General features: G+C 45.9%; 1 protein-coding gene across 1 annotated transcript in view; it reads left to right on the top strand.

Annotated features, from left to right (window-relative positions):
• LOC133459910 (rho guanine nucleotide exchange factor 12-like) overlaps window positions 1-25,255 on the top strand; it is a 51,613-nt gene that overhangs the window by 14,078 nt on the left and 12,280 nt on the right. Inside the window, exons 2-17 of the mRNA XM_061740304.1 lie at window positions 1,750-1,841; window positions 6,438-6,536; window positions 6,656-6,705; window positions 8,542-8,599; window positions 14,602-14,801; window positions 17,191-17,307; window positions 18,278-18,403; window positions 20,638-20,736; window positions 20,828-20,938; window positions 21,863-21,961; window positions 22,073-22,115; window positions 22,851-22,956; window positions 23,048-23,185; window positions 23,288-23,320; window positions 23,645-23,759; window positions 23,877-23,982. Of these exons, the coding sequence (XP_061596288.1) occupies window positions 1,750-1,841; window positions 6,438-6,536; window positions 6,656-6,705; window positions 8,542-8,599; window positions 14,602-14,801; window positions 17,191-17,307; window positions 18,278-18,403; window positions 20,638-20,736; window positions 20,828-20,938; window positions 21,863-21,961; window positions 22,073-22,115; window positions 22,851-22,956; window positions 23,048-23,185; window positions 23,288-23,320; window positions 23,645-23,759; window positions 23,877-23,982 (1,592 nt within the window). The remainder of the gene's footprint in view (window positions 1-1,749; window positions 1,842-6,437; window positions 6,537-6,655; window positions 6,706-8,541; window positions 8,600-14,601; window positions 14,802-17,190; window positions 17,308-18,277; window positions 18,404-20,637; window positions 20,737-20,827; window positions 20,939-21,862; window positions 21,962-22,072; window positions 22,116-22,850; window positions 22,957-23,047; window positions 23,186-23,287; window positions 23,321-23,644; window positions 23,760-23,876; window positions 23,983-25,255) is intronic.

The raw sequence follows: 25,255 nt of genomic DNA, 5'->3' as shown, positions 1-25,255 counted from the left end.
CCGGGAATCTGCCCCACAAAGCCCCCGTATAGTAAGTTGGCTCTGACGTGAAGGCTATTGTTAAAAGCCCAGGGCCCCCATTGTCCAGGGAGGAACAGCAGCACAAACAAAATCCCCTCTTGTGGAACGAGGAGGAGGAGCTGAAAGAGGGGATGAAGAGAGGGAAGCTCAGCTATTAATATATGAACTACCACCTACAACTGTAACCTCCACGAGAGACATGCATGTTAAAGCAGTTGGAATACCAAGAAAATGTGAGCGCATGGAGCTGGTTGACGGGTTTTCATGAGGAATTCGTCGTTCTGAGGGAGCTAAAAGCCGCCCTCACCAGTCCTCCAAATAACTACCCAATTACGTTTCCAACATTTCACAGTTTTCAAGATCAGCTGAATGTTGATGTTGATATGGAGCTGCAACCTCTAAATATGCCACTGGATATCAACGCATCCGGCAGAACAGTCCATATACTCGGTGATCCTGTTTTGAATGTTGCCCAACCATTTAACGGATGTTCCCCTCCCATAACTATGTATCAGGCGGCCGGACTCCATCCGACCTGAATCAGTTGATGTGGAAGAGGAGCCTGAAAACATCAGTTTCAATTTCATTTGAAGGAACACAGGATTGTGTTCAGAGGCCGTTTAGACCAGGGATTCCCAACCTTTTTTGTGCCAAGGACCAGCAGAAGTATAAACAAAAAGCTCATGGACCGGTTGACAATTTATGTCAATTTTAATAAACATTTTAGAAAAAAACAAGGCATTTTAAATAGGGCTGCAACTAACGACTATTTTAATAGTCAACTAGTCACCGATTATTGAAACGATTAGTCGACTAATCGGATAATTAGTAATTTTTTCTTAAATTTAGCATGAGGTTGCTTTAATTATGTGGAAAATGTTAATAAACACGAGAAAGATGGGTACTTCAATGAAAAATAGATATTTTATTCAAATTTGCTGCTGTTCATACAAAAATTAAATAAAAAAACCAAGGACAGGCACAGTGATCAGTCAGTAAAGTCATAAATGCATAAATAAATAAACATCTGTCCATTATTTTTCATTTTTTAAGGACAGGCAATTGTGTTATATAAAAAACAAATGATAAAATAAAATAAAACATCTCGTATTTTTTCCACATCAAGTGGGTGAAATGGGTTCTGGATGGCAGGACGTTCTCTGGGTTGAACTGGTGCATCATTTGTTGAAACCCGTCACCATCACCATGGAGAGCTGCTCATATCACAGATCAGTATCTACTGACTCAGTGAGGGCAGTCGCCTGTTGCAGGGAACACATCTGTTTCTTTTGCAGAAAGGGGTCCATGGTAGCTGAGGAGGGGGGCTGTTGTACTGCATCTCTGTAGTATTTTGTTCCAGATGTTTCATGAAGACTCTAGGATAGAAAGAGGGCGTATGCGTCTCCTTAAAGGAACAAATTCGTATCTCACCTGCCAGCGTCACCCTTCCTGCTTCATTCAGAGGAGGAAACAGCGAGCTCATGAGCACCACATCTGTAGAGTTACAGCAACAAGCGATACCCAACGGGCTGCTAACGCCTGAAGCACTTTATATTTAAAGTTGTATTTTAAATTCTCTTTAGTTGGGTTCCATAGTTTAGTTTGAAATCATCAGCAGCGATCCAGGGGACACCTGAACTTGTCTCTTACCTTGAAGGCTTTTACTTTTTAACTCTAACTTTAAAGATGGTTTGCTTGATTTTTTTTCTTGGCTTCATGTCTCCGCAGGACCCCGAACATACTCAACAAGGACCCCACCGACAGAAAACCAAAGAATGAGAAGTCCTCCGTCTCCCTAAAACACGAGTTTGATCCAACGGGTGAGACTTACTGTCATCTTTTGTCATTTTTGTTGGTTTTACATTGAAATGGGGGCAGTTATATGAACGTGAGATTTGCTCTTCAACTGAAGTTTCATATATTTCTCTAGATATTTTTTTTTTTAGATTTTTTTTTTATCCCGATTTTTTTTTTTTCCCCCCATTATATCACCCCGTGCTCCTACCTAAGTGACAGTTCTGGGCATTGCCATCCTCTACCAACCCCGGGACGGCCCTGCACTGAGCTCAGGTCTCCTCCTTAACCTGAGGAGTGAGCAGGCCGCTTTTCACCAGACAGGGTGGGGCTTCTCTGGCTGGACATAGCGTGTGGAAGGATCACGTTATTCCAGCCAGATCCCCCCCACCCCATCTGGCGCCCTAGCTGGCCACAGTGGGCAGTATAGCCCAGGACTATGTGCATGTTTTTGTGAGATAGCTCACATTAGCTACCCAAGGGAACACGGGGAGAACATGCAAACTCCACACAGAAAGGCCCTTTTGCCAACCCCACCCAGGGTGTGGGCGCTGAAGTCATGGGGGAACTTAACACGCATTCAGCGCCCACAGCGTCGTCGGAGGCAATTGAACCCAGGACCTTCTTGCTGTGAGACGGCTGCACTACCTGCTGCGCCACCATGCCCCTTTCTCTAGATTTTTTGACGAATAAGTCCATGTTTGTCTTCTTTTGGACCCTTTGCTGTACACAAATACAGTAGTTTATGTTTATCTTGATGCCTTCACATGTCCTCCAGCGGTCTGAATGAAATTCGTAACCTGCCCCCTGGTGTCCAACGAGGATTCCGTAAGGGCTTGATTGCCAGTTATTACCTCTGTGCTCCATCTACACGTACGATCAGGGCTTGTGTGTGCCGAGCTCATGATTAGCAACTTGGGCTTCAGGGTACAGTGTGACTGATGAGAAAGTGCATGACTATAGAGCCGTCTTTGTGCAGAGATTTAAGGAGAACCCTGATGCACGTTAGTTCAGCGTTAGCGTTCTTCTCTGTACGCAGCCGCTTCCTTGCTGCAAGAATCAAATCTTCAACCTTAAGGAATCGGGATCTTTCCAACGCCAGCTCTGGATGCTGTCAGTATGTATATGTTCTCTCGGAGGTCTTCTTCAGATATTTTTGATATATGAAATGTAAATAACTCTGAGAAGTATTACGCATGCACAGAAACAAGACAACGCAAGGCCCCAGGCTCGAGGGAAACTCTCCGTCTTATTCCAGCTATATTTAGTATTTTGAGCCTGAATTTCATTCTTAATAATTTGTGAGTTTTTGAGTAATACCGTAGAATGTGGAGCAATAGTCTTTATCATAGTGGTTGTAGCTCTGGATGAAGACACAGGGATTGGACGTAGGCAGCACTCTGTAAAAAGTTGTTAGGGTGGTTGCCTGGGTTACCGGGTTGACATTAATCCCTCCTGCCCTTTTGTTCACCCTGGAGTCTTTAGACTTCTCATGGAGCCCAGAAGACGAGCAATTATCCACTCAGCTCTCTCAGATGCTTCTTTGAAGTGCAGTGAGGAAAAGAAGAAGCAAATCACCCAACGTCTTCAGTGGCTGCACTGAAAAACAACAAGTCGTCCTGGTCGAGCAGGTGTTTGTTTAGAGTTTTTCAGGATCTCGGTGAAGCCTGGTTCTGATTTCAGAGGGTCATAATGATTCAGATGCTTCTAGCTGCGCTTCTTTCACATGGTTATGGCAAGTCTGCGCACTTTATTGCACAACATTTGAAAGCCAGACCATGGTCCATGCTCCGCATGTCAAGTCTGCGATGATGGTGAACCAGAACCAGAACCGGGGATCCAGCTGTGCAGCATGGAAGCATGGTTCTTGCACAGCTGGTTGTTGCGGCTGGTTGTGGCGGCTGGTTGTTGTAGCTGGATGTTGTAGCTGGATGTCGCAGCTGGTTGTTGCAGCTGGATGTTGCAGCTGGATGTTGCAGCTGGTTGTTGCAGCTAGTTGTTGCAGCTGGATGTTGCAGCTGGATGTTGCAGCTGGTTGTTGCAGCTGGATGTTGCAGCTGGATGTTGCAGCTGGATGTTGCAGCTGGTTGTTGCAGCTGGTTGTTGCAGCTGGATGTCGCAGCTGGTTGTTGCAGCTGGTTGTTGCAGCTGGATGTTGCAGCTGGATGTTGCAGCTGGTTGTTGCAGCTGGATGCTGCAGCTGGTTGTTGTAGCTGGATGTTGCAGCTGGATGTTGTAGCTGGATGTTGCAGCTGGATGTCGCAGCTGGTTGTTGCAGCTGGTTGTTGCAGCTGGATATTGCAGCTGGATATTGCAGCTGGTTGTTGCAGCTGGATGTTGCAGCTGGTTGTTGCAGCTGGATGCTGCAGCTTGTTGTTGTAGCTGGGTGTTGCAGCTGGATATTGCAACTGGATGTTGTAGCTGGATGTTGCAGCTGGTTGTTGCTGCAGGATGTTGTAGCTGGATGTCGCAGCTGGTTGTTGCAGCAGGATGTTGTAGCTGGATGTCGCAGCTGGTTGTTGCAGCTGGATGTTGCAGCTGGATGTTGCAGCTGGTTGTTGCAGCTGGTTGTTGCAGCTGGTTGTTGCAGCTGGTTGTTGCAGCTGGATGTTGCAGCTGGATGTTGCAGCTGGTTGTTGCAGCTGGATGTTGCAGCTGGTTGTTGCAGCTGGATGTTGCAGCTGGATGTTGCAGCTGGTTGTTGCAGCTGGATGTTGCAGCTGGATGTTGCAGCTGGTTGTTGCAGCTGGATGTTGCAGCCGGTTGTTGCAGCTGGATGTTGCAGCTGGATATTGCAGCTGGTTGTTGCAGCTGGATGCTGCAGCTGGATGCTGCAGCTGGTTGTTGTAGCTGGGTGTTGCAGCTGGATATTGCAGCTGGATGTTGTAGCTGGTTGTTGCTGCAGGATGTTGTAGCTGGATGTCGCAGCTGGTTGTTGCAGCAGGATGTTGTAGCTGGATGTCGCAGCTGGTTGTTGCAGCTGGATGTTGCAGCTGGATGTTGCAGCTGGTTGTTGCAGCTGGTTGTTGCAGCTGGTTGTTGCAGCTGGTTGTTGCAGCTGGATGTTGCAGCTGGATGTTGCAGCTGGTTGTTGCAGCTGGATGTTGCAGCTGGTTGTTGCAGCTGGTTGTTGCAGCTGGATGTTGCAGCTGGATGTTGCAGCTGGTTGTTGCAGCTGGATGTTGCAGCCGGTTGTTGCAGCTGGATGTTGCAGCTGGATATTGCAGCTGGTTGTTGCAGCTGGATGCTGCAGCTGGATGCTGCAGCTGGTTGTTGTAGCTGGGTGTTGCAGCTGGATATTGCAGCTGGATGTTGTAGCTGGTTGTTGCAGCAGGATGTTGTAGCTGGATGTTGTAGCTGGATGTCGCAGCTGGTTGTTGCAGCTGGTTGTTGCAGCTGGATGTCGCAGCTGGATGTTGCAGCTGGATGTTGCAGCTGGTTGTTGCAGCAGGATGTTGTAGCTGGATGTTGTAGCTGGATGTCGCAGCTGGATGTTGCAGCTGGATGTTGCAGCTGGTTGTTGCAGCTGGATGTTGCAGCTGGATGTTGCAGCTGGATGTTGCAGCTGGTTGTTGTAGCCGGTTGTTGCAGCTGGATGTTGCAGCTGGTTGTTGCAGCCGGTTGTTGCAGCTGGATGTTGCAGCTGGATGTTGCAGCTGGATGTTGCAGCTGGTTGTTGTAGCCGGTTGTTGCAGCTGGATGTTGCAGCTGGTTATTGTAGCTGGTTGTTGCAGCTGGATGCTGCAGCTGGTTGTTGCAGCCGGTTGTTGCAGCCGGTTGTTGCAGCTGGATGTTGCAGCTGGTCATTTCAGCTGGTTGTGGATCTTTTCGGCCACACGCCTCGGTTCCTAATGCCTCCATGTGCTCCTGCAGTCGTCCACGAGTCCATTCATTCCTACGGGAACCTCTGTGTTCTTGGATGCAGTTGCAAAACTCCTCCTTCTAGTGCTTTTTTTATTTATTTATTTTTATTGTGGAATGGTTTCTGCCTTGTGTGTCTTAACAAAAAGCAACAACAGAGATTCAGAGTTAGTGACTGGATCCAGTGACTGGATCCAGTGCACGTGGACAACGAATAGACGCTTGTGCTTGTAAATTACGTAACTTTGATCCAAAAACAATGACACGAAAGTGGCAACCACAAGCTACGGATTGAAGACAAGACTTAATCCTGGAGTAAAACCACAAACAAAGCTCGAGTTTGTGAGGACTGCCTTGAATTATGTCACATGTGAATTATGGATTATTTAACATATTATTTATTCATCTAATGGGTCCGTAAAGTCAAATGTTCCCGATTTAAAATTGTTGTTATTTTGACAATCTTACAAAACAAACACCTCGGTGGAACGTGTCCTCCAGACCGGTCCAGCGAGTCCGGTTCTCAGGAATCACGGCGTCTATTTATGAAGCTGTTTCTGTTGCAGCCTGTTGATTCGTCATTTCCTGTTTGGAGACTTTTTCCCACAAGTGAGCGTACAGGACCACATGCGGGACAATGAGGCCAAACGGCGCACGTCAGTGAAAGAATGCGCACATATTTTGACTGTTGGTTTAATATCCTGCCGTTGGGAGTATCTGGTCTAAAGAAATGTGTCTGTGTCTCTGATGTGAACCGCCAGGTCTGGTCCAGCGCTGCGTCATAATCCAGAGAGATGAAAATGGCTTCGGGCTGACAGTAAGTGGAGACAACCCGGTGTTTGTGCAGCTGGTCAAGGAAGGTGAGACACACACACGCACACACACACACACACACACACACACACACACACACACACACTTGTAACCACAACACACCTGCCAAAGCAGCACCTTGAGCTCTGCTGGCTTTGTGTTGCAGATGGAGCGGCGATGCGAGCCGGCGTCCAAACAGGAGACCGGATCATCAAGGTTGGCTTCACTTGTCTTAGTTTGGTGTCTGAACGTTCCTCATCTGAGAAACATTTTCCTGTCAGAAAACCGGTAGGACTGAAAAGCAGACGACGTAGAGGAACATGGTTGAGCGTGTCACATGAAGCATGGTGAAGATCAGAGGGTTAGATCCCTCTAGTGCCTCAAGCTGCTGTTACTAAGCAACAACTATATTCTCTTTATTCACACGCTCTCGCTGAGGGTTGGTGTCTGTCATCTTCTGAGCGTAGCACTTCTAGTCCTCTGGCCGTTTCTCCGCATCTCTCAAACATCTTCAGTGTTGGATGAATTATTGTGACTGCCGTTCAGCAGAAGTCGAAGGCAGTACAATTCGGAAGCAAAGCCCGTGATATAGAACGTGTTACAGATTCGATCAATGAGGAACAAGCAGCTGGATGTTGAGGACTTTAGATGGACCAACTACGCCACATCCTGTGATGCCAGATGTGCAAATGCAAAAACAAATGTTTCCCAATACATTTTTGCGCTGAAAGGAATTGTGTCTGAAAAACCACCTCATGAATGTGTGAAAAGGTTTTTGCAATATTTGACAGTTTTTTTTAATTTAAAAAGGTTTCTCTCACAGGTAGGTCTTTGCGATATTTTGGTTTTGCGCAGTTGTCGCAGTGATGGAAACACGACTACTGCTGTGGACATTTCAGAAAGTATACAACAAAAAGACATCTACGCCTTCGTCTTAAACTTGCTTTATGCAATATTTATAGGTAAAAATATTTTAAAACGTAGGGTTAGGGTTAGGGTTAGTAGTAAGTAAGTAGTAAGAGGATTCAACTAAACACATGCTTTTGTTGTGTCGATCAAAAGGCCAGGGGCTGACACGTGAACATTCTCGTGATATGCTGCCCCCACCTGGTGCAGACTGGTATTGATACACTGTGTGGCTTTAATCTACTCCTGGTTTCTGTTGACATCTGTGGATCATCTGGTGGTATTTTTGCCATTCGGAGGATTCTGGCACAAAAGCTGTGGCTCTGATGGAGTTATGCTGTGTATGAGAAGTCAAAAATGTTCCATGTTCGGTTTTAAAAATACAAAAAAAAACCTGATCGTAACATCGTAAATAGTCTGGGTGCTGCTGCAGGTTAAAGAGAACAAAACTATCTCTTTTTAAAATGGTAGTTGATTTAATCTCGAGCGACGATGAAGGAATGAGCTGCCGTTGTTTGGCTTCTGAACAGTTTTCTCTGCATTATTCGTTAGTGGACTGAATCAAGGACGGCAATTTTTTTTTTATTTACATTTTTTTATTTCGAACATGCATGTTAAAAAAATAATACAAAAAAGTAAAACAATAAAGTACAAATAATATATATATATATATCTATATATGTATATGTATATGTTTGTAGACAGAAGGCAAGACATCACTTGGGCAGACCTCACGCATCAGACCAACATGTTTGAAACAGAGTAGGATTGAAGTAAACACTTATCGAGTCCTACCCCTGAATCTTACATACATTCTTACATATAACAAGAGTTTCAATAAGCTTACTTATAAAACACACATAACCAAACACCCCTGCTCAATAACTATTCAATATAATATACTCAATTATATGTATATATAGTCAAAAACAAATCAAAGCAAACAAAAAGAAAACAAAACAAGGCCCAGCATTTAGTTGTCATACTATGTATAGACTATATAAGAGTAGATATGCTATGTATACTGGTTCATATATTTACCCCCAATTATATACATAAAAATAACTATAAATCTATACATCAACATATCTACATATAACTATAAATCAGTGCAATGTCATTTATGTCCTTTTTGTCATCCAACAGGTTAACGGGACCTTAGTGACGCATTCAAACCACATAGAGGTCGTGAAGCTGATCAAATGTAAGTATGCACCTCTAAGTACAACTACGGCTTTATATTGTAACGGGGCTGAGCTGTAAATGTTTTCCTTGTGAAACAATAACTTTGTCTGAGGGCCAGAAGTTGTAGGGATCGTTGACATAACCTCGTGTAATTGAGGAGAGGTTTTCAATGATGAACTTAAGATTTGACCTTTTCCTGCATTTTTGCTCTTGCTACTATGGAGGGAAAAAAGAAGAAAGAGAGTTGAGAGTGGTTTCTGAAGCCGTCCGCCTTACAAACAGACATGTGACCACCCATATCCCCCTGAAATATTGATACCCACATTCCCCAGAGAGGGTCACCAGTAGTGAGTAGTGGAAGTACCTTGTAGAAAGCCAAGGAAACTACAGATAGTCCCTTTATTTTTAATTCAAACCTATTAACCAACTGTAATCCGACTGTCAAACATAAGTCATTTGAAAGTCTCACTCTTATTCTTTCTCACCCAGCCTGGAAAACCTTGCAGCCAATCATGTTTATTGTAGTGTACTGCCCTCCTGGACCATACACTGAATTCCTACTTGAATTTTCAGAGCTTCTATCAAACATAGTCCTCATCACTGACAAAATAATCATTGTAGGTGATTTTAATGTTCATGTAGATGTTGATGGTGATTGCCTTAGTGTTGCATGTCACGCTCTATTAGACTCAATTGGGTTCCATCAGAATTTTGATAAACCAACTCATAACTTTAACCACACCCTCAACCTTGTCCTGACATACTGTATGGAACCTAGTAATATTGAATTGAATTTAATTTAATTTAATTAGTTAGCAGGGCTGCAGACTCATTACGAACAACATTAGACTCTGTTGCTCCCATAAAAATGAAAATAATAAAAGTGAAGAAGTCCGCTCCCTGGTATAATTCCAACACTTGACAACTGAAACAAAATTCACAGAAGCTTGAAAGGATTTGGCGTTCATCCAAACATGAAGAATCCCACCTAGCCTGGCTAGATAGTCTCAGAACATACAGGAGAGAGCCCTCCGTAATGCCAGAGCTGTTGTGGTATGGTTTTTAAAGGACCCAAGTGCAGGGAGAGAGAGGGAGGCCAGAGGCAGGAGTTCTCAAAAACAAAAGGATTTAATCCAAAAAAGGCAAAACACAAGGCGCTGCAGAGCAGGATAAACAAAAACCAGGAACAGGGAAAACCGACGAGGAGACATGGAGGGAAGAACCAGTACGGACCGACAGGGAACCAAGGAATGACAAGACAAGATATACTGAGGGGATAACGAGACAAGACGAGACACAGGTGTGGACACAATCAGGGCAGATGGGACACAGGCGGGGCAAGACAGAACTGAAAGTTACAAACACTGGGGGGAAGTGTCAAACCCTGACAGTACCCCCCCCTCAAGGGACAGATCCCAGATGTCCCCAGAGTCCTAACCCAGGGTGGGCGGAGGGGGCCTGGAGGAGGGCCCAGGCCACACACGGCCAAAGTTCCGGGGGCTGACCTCGGGACTGGGCAGACCAGCGAGACCGCTCGGGGGGGCGTCCCCGAGGCCTAGGCCTGGGTCTTGGCGGGGGGCGTGACGGGGATTCTTGGCGTGGCTCGGGGACTTGACAGGGCTCGGGAACCTGACGGGGCTCGGGAACCTGACGGGGCTCGGGAACCTGACGGGGCTCTGGGACCGCCTCAGGAACCGAGGGCTGCGGGACCGCCTCAGGAACCGAGGGCTGCGGGACCGCCTCAGGAACCGAGGGCTGCGGGACCGCCTCAGGAACAGAGGGCTGCGGGACCGCCTCAGTAACAGAGGGCTGCGGGACCGCCTCAGGAACAGAGGGCTGCGGGACCGCCTCAGGAACAGAGGGCTGCGGGACCGCCTCAGGAACAGAGGGCTGCGGGACCGCCTCAGGAACAGAGGGCTGCGGGACCGCTTCAGGCACAGAGGGCTGCGGGACCGCTTCAGGCACAGAGGGCTGCGGGACCGCTTCAGGCACAGAGGGCTGCGGGACCGCCTCAGGCACAGAGGGCTGCGGGACCGCCTCAGGAACAGAGGGCTGCGGGACCGCCTCAGGAACAGAGGGCTGCGGGACCGCCTCAGGATCCGGAGTCGGGGCTGACAGGAGGCGGGGAGCCAGAGTCGGGGATGACAGGAGGCGGGGAGCCGGAGTCGGGACTGACAGGATGCGGGGAACCGGAACAGGAGCAGACAGGATGCGGGGAACCGGAACAGGAGCAGACAGGATGCGGGGAACCGGAACAGGAGCAGACAGGATGCGGGGAACCGGAACAGGAGCAGACAGGATGCGGGGAACCGGAACAGAAGCAGACAGGATGCGGGGAACCGGAACAGGAGCAGACAGGATGCGGGGAACCGGAACAGGAGCAGACAGGATGCGGGGAGCCGGAACAGGAGCAGACAGGATGCGGGGAGCCGGAACAGGAGCAGACAGGATGCGGGGAGCCGGCGTCGGGGGGCAGAGGATCCCCGGAGCTGCCCGAGTGGGGACCCGGGTCCGTGGCGCTGGCTGCGGGGGTACCCGGGTCCGAGGTGCCGGCTGCGGGGGTACCCGGGTCCGAGGTGCCGGCTGCGGGGGTACCCGGGTCCGAGGTGCCGGCTGCGGGGGTACCCGGGTCCGAGGTGCCGGCTGCGGGGGTACCCGGGTCCGGGGCGCTGGCCCCCCCTCAAGGGACAGATCCCAGATGTCCCCACAGTCCACATCCAGGGCGGGCTGGGGGGGAACACGGGTCCTCGGAGCTGGCTGAGGGGGGGCACGGGTCCTAGGAGCTGGCTGAGGGGGGGCACGGGTCCTCGGAGCTGGCTGAGGGGGGGCACGGGTCCTCGGAGCTGGCTGAGGGGGGGCACGGGTCCTCGGAGCTGGAGCAGGAACAGGGGTCGATGCGTCCAGGACCACCGCTAGAGCAGGAACAGGGAGCGATGCGTCCAGGACCACCGCTAGAGCAGGAACAGGGAGCGATGCGTCCAGGACCACCGCTAGAGCAGGAACAGGGAGCGATGCGTCCAGGACCACCGCTGGAGCAGGAACAGGGGGCGATGCGTCCAGGACCACCGCTGGAGCAGGAACAGGGGGCGATGCGTCCAGGACCACCGCTGGAGCAAGAACAGGGGGCGATGCATCCAGGACCACCGCTGGAGCAGGAACAGGCTGGGGCTGGCACTGGCGCCGTCGCTTCCCCTGGGGCTGAGAACCCCCGGGCCCGCCTCGAGCCAGGCGTGTTCCCCAGAAGGGGGGAACAGGCTGGAATGCGTCCAGGACCACCTCGGGAACAGGAAGAGGTGCGTCCAGGGCCCCCACCGGAACAGGCTGGGGCTGGCGCTGACGCCGTCGCTTCCCCTGGGGCTGAGAACCCCCGGGCCCGCCTCGAGCCTGGCAGGTTCCCAGAAAGGGGTCCCCATTTTTCTCTGCCTCTCGGCGGAAGAACTCAAAAAGAGTAATATACTCTCCCGCTGGGTCCATGTTGGTCGGTCCGTTCTGTTGTGGTATGGTTTTTAAAGGACCCAAGTGCAGGGAGAGAGAGGGAGGCCAGAGGCAGGAGTTCTCAAAAACAAAAGGATTTAATCCAAAAAAGGCAAAACACAAGGCGCTGCAGAGCAGGATAAACAAAAACCAGGAACAGGGAAAACCGACGAGGAGACATGGAGGGAAGAACCAGTACGGACCGACAGGGAACCAAGGAATGACAAGACAAGATATACTGAGGGGATAACGAGACAAGACGAGACACAGGTGTGGACACAATCAGGGCAGATGGGACACAGGCGGGGCAAGACAGAACTGAAAGTTACAAACACTGGGGGGAAGTGTCAAACCCTGACAAGAGCTACCTATTATTCATCATTAATAGAAGAAAATAAAAAACTCTCTGGCCAAACTGACAAAGAGTCAGTCCATGTATTCCATGTATCCATTTGATCCATGTATTCCTATTACTCTTGTCTGTAATGATTTTATGAATTTCTTTAATGATAAAAGCATTAACATCAGAGACAAAATCCTTCACCTCCTCCCTTCAACCGGTGATGAATAAACCTTCTTAGAAATAACTGCAAGATCTAATGTATATTTAGACATCTTCACCACAATCGATATTTCTGAATTTACTTCACTGATCTCCACATTTAAATCCTCTTACCTGTCATTTAGATTATATCCCAACCAGATTATTTAAAGAAATCCTACTGCTAACCAGCTCCCTCTTTTAAGATATGGTTAATCTGTCTCTATCAACAGGCTATGTACCATATTCTTCTAAAACAGCTGTAATAAAACCCCTCCTCAAAAAGCCTACTCTTGATCCAGACATTCTAGCCAACTGTAGACCCATATCCAACCTTCCCTTTCTGTCTAAGATCCGTGAGAAAGCAGTCGCTAACCAGCTCTGGGATTTTCTAGATAACAATAATCTATATGAGGATTTTCAATCAGGATTTAGAACCCGTCATAGCACAGAAACTGCTCTGGTTAAAAATACAAATGACATCCTTACTGCATCTGACAATGGCTTTCCATACTTATTCTTTCGGACTTTAGTGCAGCATTTGATACTATCGACCATCACATCCTTCTACAAAGACTAGAGCATCGAGTTGGCATTAAAAGAACCGCATTAAATTGGTTTGAATCATATCTATCAGATCGGTTCCAGTTTGTACACACTAACAATAAATCTTCCCCACACAAAAAGTCATGCATGGCATTCCACAAGGTTCTGTACTTGGTCCAATTCTGTTCTCTCTTCACATGATTCTTTTATGTAATATCATCAGGAGACAACATTTTGCTATGCAGATGATATCCAATTATACTTATCTATGAAGCCGAATGACTTAAATCAGGTACATAAAATTCAAGCTTTGCTTCAAGGACGTAAAGACTTGGATGACCTGTACTTTTTTATTACTGAACTCAGACAAGACTGAAATCATTGTGATCGGCCCAGAACACCATAGAAGGGCATTTTTGGGTATTACACCTACTCTGGACGGCTTTACTCTGGCCTCTAGCACCACTGTATAGAACCTGGGGGTCATATTCGATCAGGATATGTCCTTTAAATCCCACATTTCAAGATCTGCCTATTTTCATGTACGTAATATTGCCAAAATCCGACACATCCTGTCACAGAAAGATACTGAAAAATAGTACATGCATTTGTCACCTCAAGGTTAGATTACTGTAACTCCTTGTTATCACGCTGTACAAGCAAGACGCTAGTCTCTCCAGCAGGTTCAGAATGCCGCCGCTCATGTGCTAACAAGAACTGGGAAAAGAGACCATATCACCCCAATATTAGCCTCCTTACACTGGCTCCCTGTAAAAGCCAGAATAGAGTTTAAAGTCCTCCCGCTCACCTATAAAGTCCTGAATGGTCAGGCTCCTTCCTACCTCAAATAACCCATAGTTCCCTACTATCCTGCTAGATCACTGCACTCACAGAATGCAAGATTACTTGTGATTCCTACAGTCTCCAAAAGCAGAATGGGAGGCAGAGCCTTCAAATTTCAGGCCCCGAACCTCTGGATTAATCTTCCAGTCTTGGTCCGAAAGGCGGACACACTCTCTGCCTATAAGAGTAGGCTTAAAACCTTTCTCTATGAAAAATCCTATGCTTAGAGTCTGCTAGCCTGATATTACTGTGTTTTTTCTGATGTTTTTCTGTTCTTCTGTTTCTCCGATGCTGATGTTTTCTGATGCTTGTGTTTTATTTTATGATGTGTGATATCTGATCACTTTTATCACTGATGCTGATCTTTTCTGATGCTTATATATTTATACATTATTTAATGATGTGTTATATCTGATCACTTTTATCTCTGTTTTTTGTGTTGTGAAGCATCATGAGATGACCTTTGTTATGATTCGACGCTATACAAATAAGTTGAATTGAATTGACTTATCTTCCTTCAGCAAGGTCTGACAGATTTGGTCCTCTGAGCTGCTTTTGAAGGCTGTTGCATTCTGTCCTGTCGTCACCCCGCCTCCTTCTCTCTCTCCTCTTGGCAGCGGGCTCCTACGTAGCCCTGACGGTGCTGGGGAGGCCTCCAGGGCTCACTCACATCTCCCTGGAAGAGGAGAAGGGAGGGCAGGAAGACGGGGGAGAGGCCAGCACTCTCTGCTCTCTTTCAGCACCCCACTCGCCCGAGCTGTCTGGAGGGACGTCCTGCAGCCCCCAGGACCACGCCACGCCCTCAGCGCCTGATGCGGTAAGAAGGGGCTCCAACTCAAGTAACATAAAACATTCGGCATTAGCAAGATCACATCATGACCAAATAACAACTGTTTGTGTCAATGTAAGAGTTATACAGACGTGGAAAATCAAGCACTCCCTCATTTAATCTTCTGTTTCAGGACTATAGAAATAATTTACCTAGCAAAAATGAAGCAAATAAGAAAAACTCAGGTGGGCAATACTAAGTACCTCCTTTCTGCTTCTGTGGGATTTAAGAGCATGAGCTGCATCAGCCATCCTTGATGAACTGATGTGCAGACCTCCGTGAATGCAGATGTTTAGTCTCGTCTGAAGCGTTCAGGTGTGTGTTAACGCAACGGTAAAAAGCAATGTTCTTAGAGAGTAAAGTCCTGCTGCACATCCATCTGGAATGAGTTATAAACTGTGACATATGACTGTTTTTTTATCAATCAATCAAACTATTTGTAGAGCACTTTTCATGAAACTTCATGCAACACACACATCAAACGGCAACACACATGTAGACACACACCAATAACGTTAATAACAGAGCAGGAACATAGGAAATACTATATAAAATTTTTTTTTTATATATATATATATATATATATATATATATATATATATGAGAGAGAGGTTGGTACACCATCCAACGTATGACAGCTGTAGAATGCTCTAATAAACTTCAGCTTTTAAACGTAATTATACTCTTAACGTTATTATCCTCTTAAAACATGGTTTGTTTATGGAGACTTGTGTCTACAGGACAAGGTTGCCTCACACAGTCACTGTAAACTTATAATGTCACTCCAACTGGACCAAAGTAGAGCCGTTCTGTCGACACCAGAACTCCCAGAAGTCCCTCGCTGAGCAGGTTATCATCACACCTGCAGAGCCGGCGAACACGCGCTGCATCTCCATCCCATCAGGATGATGAAGGCAGACAGTTTGTGCACAGAATTGTTAGAATTTCTTTAGAGATTTATTTAGTAAATGAAGGAGAAAAACTCACGTTCCTACACAAGAAAAAGTCTTTTGCACATTTGGATCAAACTCAGTCCAGTAAACAGGTTTCTGCAGATCAGTGGAGGCGCAACATCTCAGTCAGTTTTACGTCGTAACGCTGCTAAATTCAAGTACAACGCATACTTTGGCGAGTTCATCGGTGGTTGGTGTAAGTAACCAACCCCCACAAAGAGTTGTTGCTGATTGTGAGTGTTTTTCTCTCCCTCTCCGACTCCTGGCACTCATCATAAACTTGATAGTTGCTTATTTTAAATATGATCACGGAGATCTGGCTGCCGAGCCTCAGATGCAGGCTCGCCAGAGGTCTGCAGGATTTTAGGGGGAACCGACTGTCTTGTTTTTAAACTTCGATAATGTCTGACAAGCTTATCTTGCTGGTACAACCCATGCAGCTCATTATTTTTAATTAGCCAGATTGTTTTTCTATCAGAGCTGCAGCGTGTCAGCTTTGTAAAATGTCAAGACAGCAAATCCCTCACAGCTCAGATCATTTGCTTTTACTCGGTAACCTTGACAACATGTGCCTGTAATTTGATTTCATCTGATAGCTTCTGTGCTTCTGTGTTCATTTTCAGTGATTTATTTGTGGTGGGAACTGTTGCCGGGATCTGAATGTTGCTTTGACTATTTTGAGACTTTTTTTTAATGATAATTGCATGTATGACACATTCATAAAAACACACAGGCCGGCGCTCCGACCAGCAGCGTCAGCTGGTTCCGCGGCGCACTTGACTCGAGGGGGGAAAGAAAAGAGTCACCGTGCATGTGACTCATGCATGAGCCTCCAAAAATGACTGTAGCAGCCAACACATTTATCTGCAAGCTAAACAGGATGCTGGCACTATCTGAGCCCTGCGTGTTGAAGGGACCGGTCCCAGAGCAGCACATCTGGGTGGAAGCAGTCGCTGGATGTTTGAAGGTCTGTAAGCGACAGGACTTGTTTGCTTTGGGTACCGACAACTACCGAGCTGAGATCCGTTTCACAGAAACACTTCCGGATCATTACAAGTGTACCACTCGGGTCCTTTACGTGGAGGAAAAACATCTACTTCCAGTGCCAATAAAATCAGACCAGTGTTATAAACCGTCATCTGCTTTTGCTCCTAAACGTCATTTATCTCGCCGTCTCTTATCTAGTTGAACAAATATAGTTGAGCAGTTGTCATCAATGGAAGCAGGAACAAATGTGACTTTCTAACATCCTTAAAAGGTTTTCTTTCACCGCACTTGCAACATGTGACTTTTCAGAAAACACCCATTTTTTCAGCCTTTTATCACCAAGACCAAAAGGAGGGCGTTTTAAGAGCAGAATGGGCTTCAATCCCAGGGACGCCTGGGTTGCTCGTAGCCGACGTGACCTTTGCTGATGCTTTCAGGACGGAGCCTCGGGGCCCAGGAATGGTGTTGATGAGGAGGTTGACGGTGCGCCGCCCCTGAGGGAGCAGTCCTCGCCCTCACAGTGCGACGGTGGGCCCTCCGTCAGCAACAATGCAGTGAGTATGCTTATGCATCAGCGCGGTTGGCGTGCTGCACCGGGACGGCTGCTTCTGCGGTGGTTTACATGCCGAGCGTGCAGTGAAGTTGGAAAAAAAAAAACAGACAAAAAGACAAGTATGCAGACTATTTCCTGTTTTTTAAAATCAATCTAGCGATTAGACGCCGTGATAAAACTAGCCATTGTTCTGTAATGATTGTGACATTAAGGTCACTGCAGAGGGCTGCGTTCACGGCCGTCTCAGCTTTGAACCGTGCTTAGTTTAAGCTTTTCTTCAGGAGGGTGTTAACTGAAACAGAGCTGTTTTCAACATGAAGCATGTCTTTTCATCTCCAACCGATGAGAAGTGAGAGACGGTCTGACGACGCTGCAGAACTTCTTCTCTGAGCATGTTCATGTCACATGAGTGCATTTTTATGAACGGCTTTTATACAATTTTTGTTTGCTTCGTGCTCTTGGGAAAGTTAGGTCAAGGCCGGGACGGCTGTAATAAGTAAATCATTCAACAATTTGACTATAAACTGTTTCATTAAAGCAGTGCTCAGAGCTTAACGCGCCGCCATGCACAAACTTCTTCGTAACAACAATCCTTTTATCAGAGTTGCTATAAATAGGGATGAAATGATCCTTCTTTGCAATCTCGGGGGATTTCCCAGAATTCAGCAACAGACTAAACAATCAATTTTACTTAAATAGGGCGTGTGTGTGTGTGTGTGTGTGGAGGGGAGAGGGGGAAGTCTAGGGTGCTGATGTTTATTTACGTGTGTGTGTGTGTGTGTGTGTGTGTGTGTGTGTGTGTGTGTGTGTGTGTGTGTGTGTGTGTGTGTGTGTGTGTGTGTGTGTGTGTGTGTGTGTGTGTGTGTGTGTGTGTGTGTGTGTGTGTGTGTGTGTGTGTGTGTGTGTGTGTGTGTGTGTGTGTGTGTGTGTGTGTGTGTGTGTGTGTGTGTGTGTGTGTGTGTGTGTGTTAGATGAACAGCAACCTCTGTACTGAGACTTCCGGAAAAAGAAAGACGCCCTGTCAGAGTCCGGACTTCACCCGCAGAGATGGCCTCAATTTCTGCTCGTCGCCTGATACTGAAGACACTCCTGACTCTGTAAGGCACACACACACACAGGACATCAGGGGTTTTACATCAGGGTTTCGGGTTGTTTCTGTCAACTCTGAGTTAAACGTGTGCACAAGATTATGAGAAAGATTGAGTGAACAATATTAATATTAATCATTTTCATAATAATATAATTAATAGTAATTATGAATAATAATTATAATGATAATAATAATAACTATACTACTACTAACAACAACAACAACGGTTTTATATAGCCCGGTACCCAGACACTTCACAACAGCCGTTATACAGCATGAGTGACAAGTGGTGGCATGCAGGTTTATTATACCCAAGATTGACTTCATGCAGGTTAAAAAAAACACTGTTGAAGATAAAGTATAAGAACATTAGGTGCAAGATGCAATCAAAACAGTTACTGTACCATGTAATGATGTAAACCACACAGCATCCTTCTTTGATGGCATGTTTGTGGCCAGGACACTGCTATGAGGCTGCAGCTTCACAGGTAGAACCACGTTCCTCCCAGCTCTGTGTGTCGTGTTCAGCATCCCGGTCACTACGCAGAAACCTCACGTTAGCAAATGAACAACTTAAAAAAGCAACATGAAGTGATATGATGACTGATATTTGTCACGTATCGAGACAACTGTGCAGAAAAGCAAAAAGAAAACAAAAGTCAGCGGCGTAAGTCAAACGATCTATTTTGAGCTTCAATATACTTTTCCTGCACAACCTCAGCTCCATCCTAACCAGTGCAGCCTCCTCGTCGATGAAAAGACTAATCATTGTTCAGTGGTCCCCAAGATGCATGTTCTTGGATCGATTCATTGAATTAAATATATTTCAGCTTAATGGAGGAAGAGGAAGGGACAGAGAGGAACTCAAGATTTGTAGAAAATAACTTGTTACCATGGTAACAGACTCAACTTAACCCTCTTCCTTGGAGTTAAGTAACCCTAATTATCATAAATGCTTTTTGATGCCAGGTGTAAATAGATGCACTTAAAGGGAGGGTAAGGGTTTCTGGGTGATGTAATGTCTTTGAATATCAAAACATCAATATAGAGAGGCAAGGCAAGGCAACGCCAGTTTATTTATATAGCACAATTCAACACAAGGTAATTCAAAGTGCTTTACATCGACATTTCGACATCAAATACCAGAAAGTGTTCAAAAATCTGTTAGAAATCACGTAGAATTGCTTCCCCGACCTTTAAAACAGCCCACCAGGACGCGCATTAACAGCGGCTCTGAGTGACATCATCATGATTTGTGGATCAGGACTCAGAGTGGACAGTGAAGCTCTGAAACCCCGTTTAGGGACATATACTGTATACAGTAGGGTACTTTCAGCTGAGTGTATGAACACTAGCAAGCTAATGTGTGGCAGCTTTAGGCCTATATTTTAGGGTGTTATTGTGCGTCACTAGTCGTGCTTGCTGGCATTCGCAACAGAAAGAGCACGGAGCTGCTGTTTGACCTGCTCTCACAGAAATGTGTGACATACTAACGAACGTTTAACACACTGCCCTGGACGCTGTTGGCGGTCAGACTTACACAGGAGACTGACGTTTGAGCCTCGTCAGGGACGCTTTTATGCAGATTTCAGTGTCTCGGACTCTTGTTTAGCTTCAATAGGTCCACACTGGAAAAGCTATTAGAACTATTTCTGTAAGAAAAAAACATGCTATGCATGATTTTGAGTCTGAAACAAGAAATTTGCAAAACATTTGTTTGTCTCACTGAGGTTTCTTGGATGTGCAGCACCAAGCTTTTTATTAATACACAAGCAGAGGAAGGATGTCATGAGAGACTGCGTATAAAACGTCAGGGCGTTTCAATTTCCCATGGTATGTCTAGGGAAGTGCTATTTTCTTCTGCATGTTTGCACATTTCTTGTCGAAGCATCATCTTCCAAAAAGCCCAGTCTCCTGTCATTAATCAGCTCCACTGAATGATCAGACAACTCCCGCCTCACCACAACCAAACCGTCACATTGTCCCTACAAGGATTCAAACCAAAAACTCAAGAGCAATCAGATCAGAAGAATAATAACATAATAAATCAATGTGCAGTGCTGAGCCCCGCAGAACCTCAAGTTAATGCCCATCTCATATTGCTTTTAAATTTGTTTAATGTGTTTTGGGCACATTTAACCAACTATTATGTTGGCAGCAGAGAAATGGGGACAGAAAGAGATGTCAGTTCATCAAGTGGAAAAACTTATCCCGGCCTTTTCCTCTGAATCCATCACTCAGGACTCCAGTGCCCAGTGTGCTGCGGGCAGCCCTCCCTACCTCCTGCACCCTCAGATCATCGGGGCGGAGGACGACTACTTCGACTCTCAGCAAGAGCAGGTATCTAGATAAAGGCTTGTCTTTGGCTTGACTGACGACTAAGACGATAAACCGCCAGATTTGTGTCTGATGAATTGAACTCCAACCTCAGATCAGTGGACAGTGCAGCTGCTTCCAGAGCATCGACTCTCTAAAGCCTCGGCCGGCTCATCTCGCAGTCTTCCTCCATCATGTGGTCTCCCAGTTTGACCCGGCTCCTTTGGTACGAACACAGAACAGACTGGGATCACACACGCACTGTTAATTTAGACGGAATTACCTGTAATGCAGTCATTGTTTGTGTTCTTTATAGCAGTCTGTGTCTTTTGTAGGTCATAGGATACAAACCAGTCAAAAGAATCAGTCACGGTTCAAGGTGTTATGCAACATAATAGGGAAAGTGCCAAAAAGCACTTTATGGGACAAAAATATATTAAATATAATTCCTTCCTTTGAAAAAAGTCATTATCTGGAATTGGGCAGCATCTAGTGGCACTGACGTTTTTTACCACCAGCTTAAAAGCCACTGTAGAGAGAGAAGTTATGTCTATGTTTACCAAATGCTGATAGCAGGATGCATGAGTCCTTTTACTGTTACTGTAACACCCACTGCACGGGAAAAACAAACTTGAAAAGGCAGTGTTCTGAGCAAGGAGCTGGGAATGAGGGTGTCTTAACAATATATTCACAGGGATGTTACTCCCTGACACATAAATATTGTTGCAGACTAAAGGATGTGCTGCCAATGTTTTGGATTTTGGCCCAGATGTCAGCTGGCATGCACGTCTGTAAATAATGTCAGACGGATGCTTTTAATGTTATGGCTGATTGGTGTGGAGACATTACATAAAGGAAATAAACAGTACATGCATGTTTTGACTGTTGAACTAGACACACTCTAAAAACATGTTGGGATATCATTATTTAAAGGCATGTCACTCTTTATTTAGAAGCAATACGATATTGAAAATATCTGAGTAAATTCTATTTAAAAAAAATAAAGTGGACGATGGATTGAGCCTTGTGGAACACCAAAATGCTGCTTTCTGATAGGATTTTGTTTGCTTTTCATTGTCCGAAGCAGTAGAACACAAAATAAGATGAGGACTACAAAAAGACAGTCACACAAACCTTTTCTCACCCTCAGCTGTGTTATCTTTACGCCGACATGCACAAGCAAACCAGCTCAAAGGAAAGTCGTCGTTTCTTCATGGAGTTCCACTCACTCTTTTTAGATCGAACAGCAGTAAGTTGGTCTCTTTTCTTTTCAACTTCAATTAGTATATGTTCTTTTACACCTTTTCTTTTTTTTTCTTTTATTTAAATGTGATTGAGACCATTGTTGTGTCTTTTGCAGAATCTGAAAGTACCGGTGCCTGAAGCCGTTGCAGCTGAACTGGGTAAGGTATAGAGTAGCATGTGAACCGGGCCTATACATGGCTAGAACCATGAGACCATGAAAATGTCAGAGATTGTCCGTGGGATGCATGAAGGGGCGTGTCGTAGCTATTTCCACCGCCGTTTTCAACCTTCAGCCGATTTTATAGCACAATGTGCTAAAGTTTTTATATCAAAAAGTCCCATGATTTTATTTACTCAGATGTTACTGACCAGCTGAAACAGCAGCATTGTTTCCAGTTTAAAATCATTTTGCTGTTGTGTGCTGCCGGGAGCATCAAGATGCCTCGATGTCAACGGCACTGCCTGATGTGCAGCACAAGAGAGGCTTACAATTATGAAGATTCTTGGTATGCAAGAGCCTCATATCATTACAAAATGTCCTCTTGGAGACACTTGGATAGTCAGGAAATTGAGACTGAGGAGGTATCCATTCTTGAGTAATGTGACAGACAGACAGACAGACTCCAAAAAGTAAGTTAGATGACAAACTTTTGAAGTGTGCTGTTGAGATCAAAAGAAAGTGGACGTAACGAGTGTTATTCCATTTCATTTTTTTACTTTTTTCACGCTGCATCTCTTTTTTTGCTCCTCACGTCTTCAGTAATATTTAGTATTATTTAGTAATACATTTCTGTCAGGAAGTCAATGGTCAGTGGTTCTTCAACCCTGATCCACACCTTTTCTGGGTAACTTCTGCTAAAGATATATGGTTCCTATGTGTCTGTGTGTCTTAGAGAAGCGAAGGCTTGAGCTAATCCCGGAGGATCTGTGTAAGCAGTACATTCAGCTGCTACAGGAAGCACTTTTATCGGACCTGCACATGAACCTGGAGGACTTCAGGTAAAGGCCGCTCAGCCGCCCGCAGCATTCTTACGAGACGTTTGTGAGACGGCGACATGTCCAGATGTAAACTGTGTCCCGTGGCGTGCAGACAAAAGCGCAGCATGGGTCTGACCCTGGCCGAAGATGAGCTGTCCAAGCTGGACTCGGAGGGAGGAAAGGACCAGCAGGCACTGGAGAAGGAATGCTCCTGTGCTGAACATATCCTCTCCAAGATTGAGGATATCCTGTGAGTGTCTGAGTGCACACATGACCAGAGAGAAACATATGTATTTTCATCTCCTACCAGTTTTTTATGAGTACTTTTTCTCTGGTGTGTGTGCTGTTGCAGGTTGACATCACAACCCACAGAAGAGGAGAAGTGGTAAGAAGAGGGACTTTTGGTTTAATGTTAATCGTCAGTTTTTGAGAAGTATTTTAATTTCTCTTCTGCTATTTTAGCGATATTTATAGATGTATCAGTGGGAGCCTAAATGGTTATCTTCCTGCACAGGAAATGCCTCGTCGGATGGCAGCGTGGCTGTTTTAGGGACTTGCATGTGAATGTTTTCTGTGTGACATAATGAAAAGTCCCGTAGAACTGAGTAGTTCTGCGTCCGCTGCATCAGTGATGGATTAAAGGAAACGGCTGCGTCACTGACGAGTCTGGATAGGCTCATCCATCAAATCATTTTTGTCTCACGTGCAGTCAAACCATGCAGTATGTGATTCTCACCTACATGAAGCACCTCGGCGTGAAGGTGAAGGAGCCTCGTGGGCTTGAACACAAACGTGCACGCATCAATTTCCTGCCCAAGATTAAGGTGCGTTCTCCTGAACTTGACGATACAAACGCAGCGTGAACCTAAAATAAAACGTTTTGGCACATCAACAGTTAAAATCCTCAGAGACACATTTTTGACTTTATTCCTTTTTACTAGGTGAAAAGCAGCAAAACAGAGAAGGAAGGTGAGGAAAAGGTGAAAAAGAATCTGTTTAACATCCTCGGCCCTCCTCGGCGGGTGAGCAGAGTGGACTCCACTTCAGGTGAGCAGAAAACAAGGATTTAACTTGACTGAAGCCTCGTTTAATGCAGCTGGAAGGAAACAAGCAGCTGTGTGGACTGTTTCAGATCGTGTTCACGCAGTCATGTGAGGAACAAAAACCACCCTCATGCTATTACAAGGTTTTATGCATCACAATATGACCTCACCTGGTCCTTTAACGGGGCCCGAAATCGGTAAAATACGTCAGGAAAACAGCAAAAGATGATGTAACAAACTGTAAAGAAGTTTAAAACAGCTGAGTAAACTATTCTCCAGTGAGAACCATTAGTCACAAGTGGAAAACATTCAAAATAGCTTCCACTGTAAGACTGGGTTGTCCACTGTAAGACTGGAACAGACTGGGCATCACAGTAAGCTTCAGGACTCAGGTGTCAGCATTAAAAGTTGAAGAAGCACGGCTTTTTGGGAAGGAAGCGCTCATAAACGAGTCCTAACCCCAGTCAGTTTTACTCCTATTGCGTCTATTGCAGTACAAGTTGTCTGGGAGCTTTACAGAGACCTGAGCCGGAAAACCCAAACCTGAGCAAAAAAACATTTTCTTTTAGCCGCATCAAAGTAGAGATCTTTGACTGTTTGCACCTGTCTGTCAGCTAAAACTTAGCTGGAAGTGGGTGTTTCACTTAGACGGATGTTGTAATGTCAAAAGTCCTCCGAACGTCCTCCGCCTCTGTGCCTAAACGCCTTTCCGCAAACTGCAATAAACTGCTCTCAACCCCTAAACGTACGCTCACCATTATTTCTGACATCAGAAGATTGAATCCCTGTTTTCCTCTCACTACTAAGAGAATATGAGCATCTGGCTGTGACTCAGGCCTCTTGGGCAACGCAGGCCGCAGGTAGAGCCAGCTTCCTTTTAACACTTAACAGTAAAGCTGCATCAAGGAGTGAAGCATCCATTCCTGTTGCTTTTCTGTTGCCACACCCTCATAGCCACGCCGCTAACTGTCACCGACCATGACCTTCGAGGCAGAAACGCGATTACATCATGATGATTCATCAAGGTCTGATGTGTCGGCTCACGTCTCTAAGAGAGTTCGTTAAAGCAGCAAGTCACTTCCTGTTGTCAGTTAGCCTGGCTAGCCTGGCTAACTGACAACTGCCTCAGAAATAACTGCAGGGATACGTTTAGGGGCGTGGCTAACTTACGCCCCTAAACGTATCCCTGCAGTTATTTCTTAGGCATCATCAACTTTCTCAAAAATAAAAGAGCTTTAAACTTTTCACTGCTAGTTGTACAACCATGACACTGGTTG

This window comes from Cololabis saira, chromosome 14 (assembly GCF_033807715.1).
Source record: "Cololabis saira isolate AMF1-May2022 chromosome 14, fColSai1.1, whole genome shotgun sequence".
Taxonomy (NCBI): domain Eukaryota; kingdom Metazoa; phylum Chordata; class Actinopteri; order Beloniformes; family Belonidae; genus Cololabis; species Cololabis saira.
Note: the sequence above shows the minus strand (reverse complement) of the source record. Positions and strands in the feature narration are given on the sequence as shown.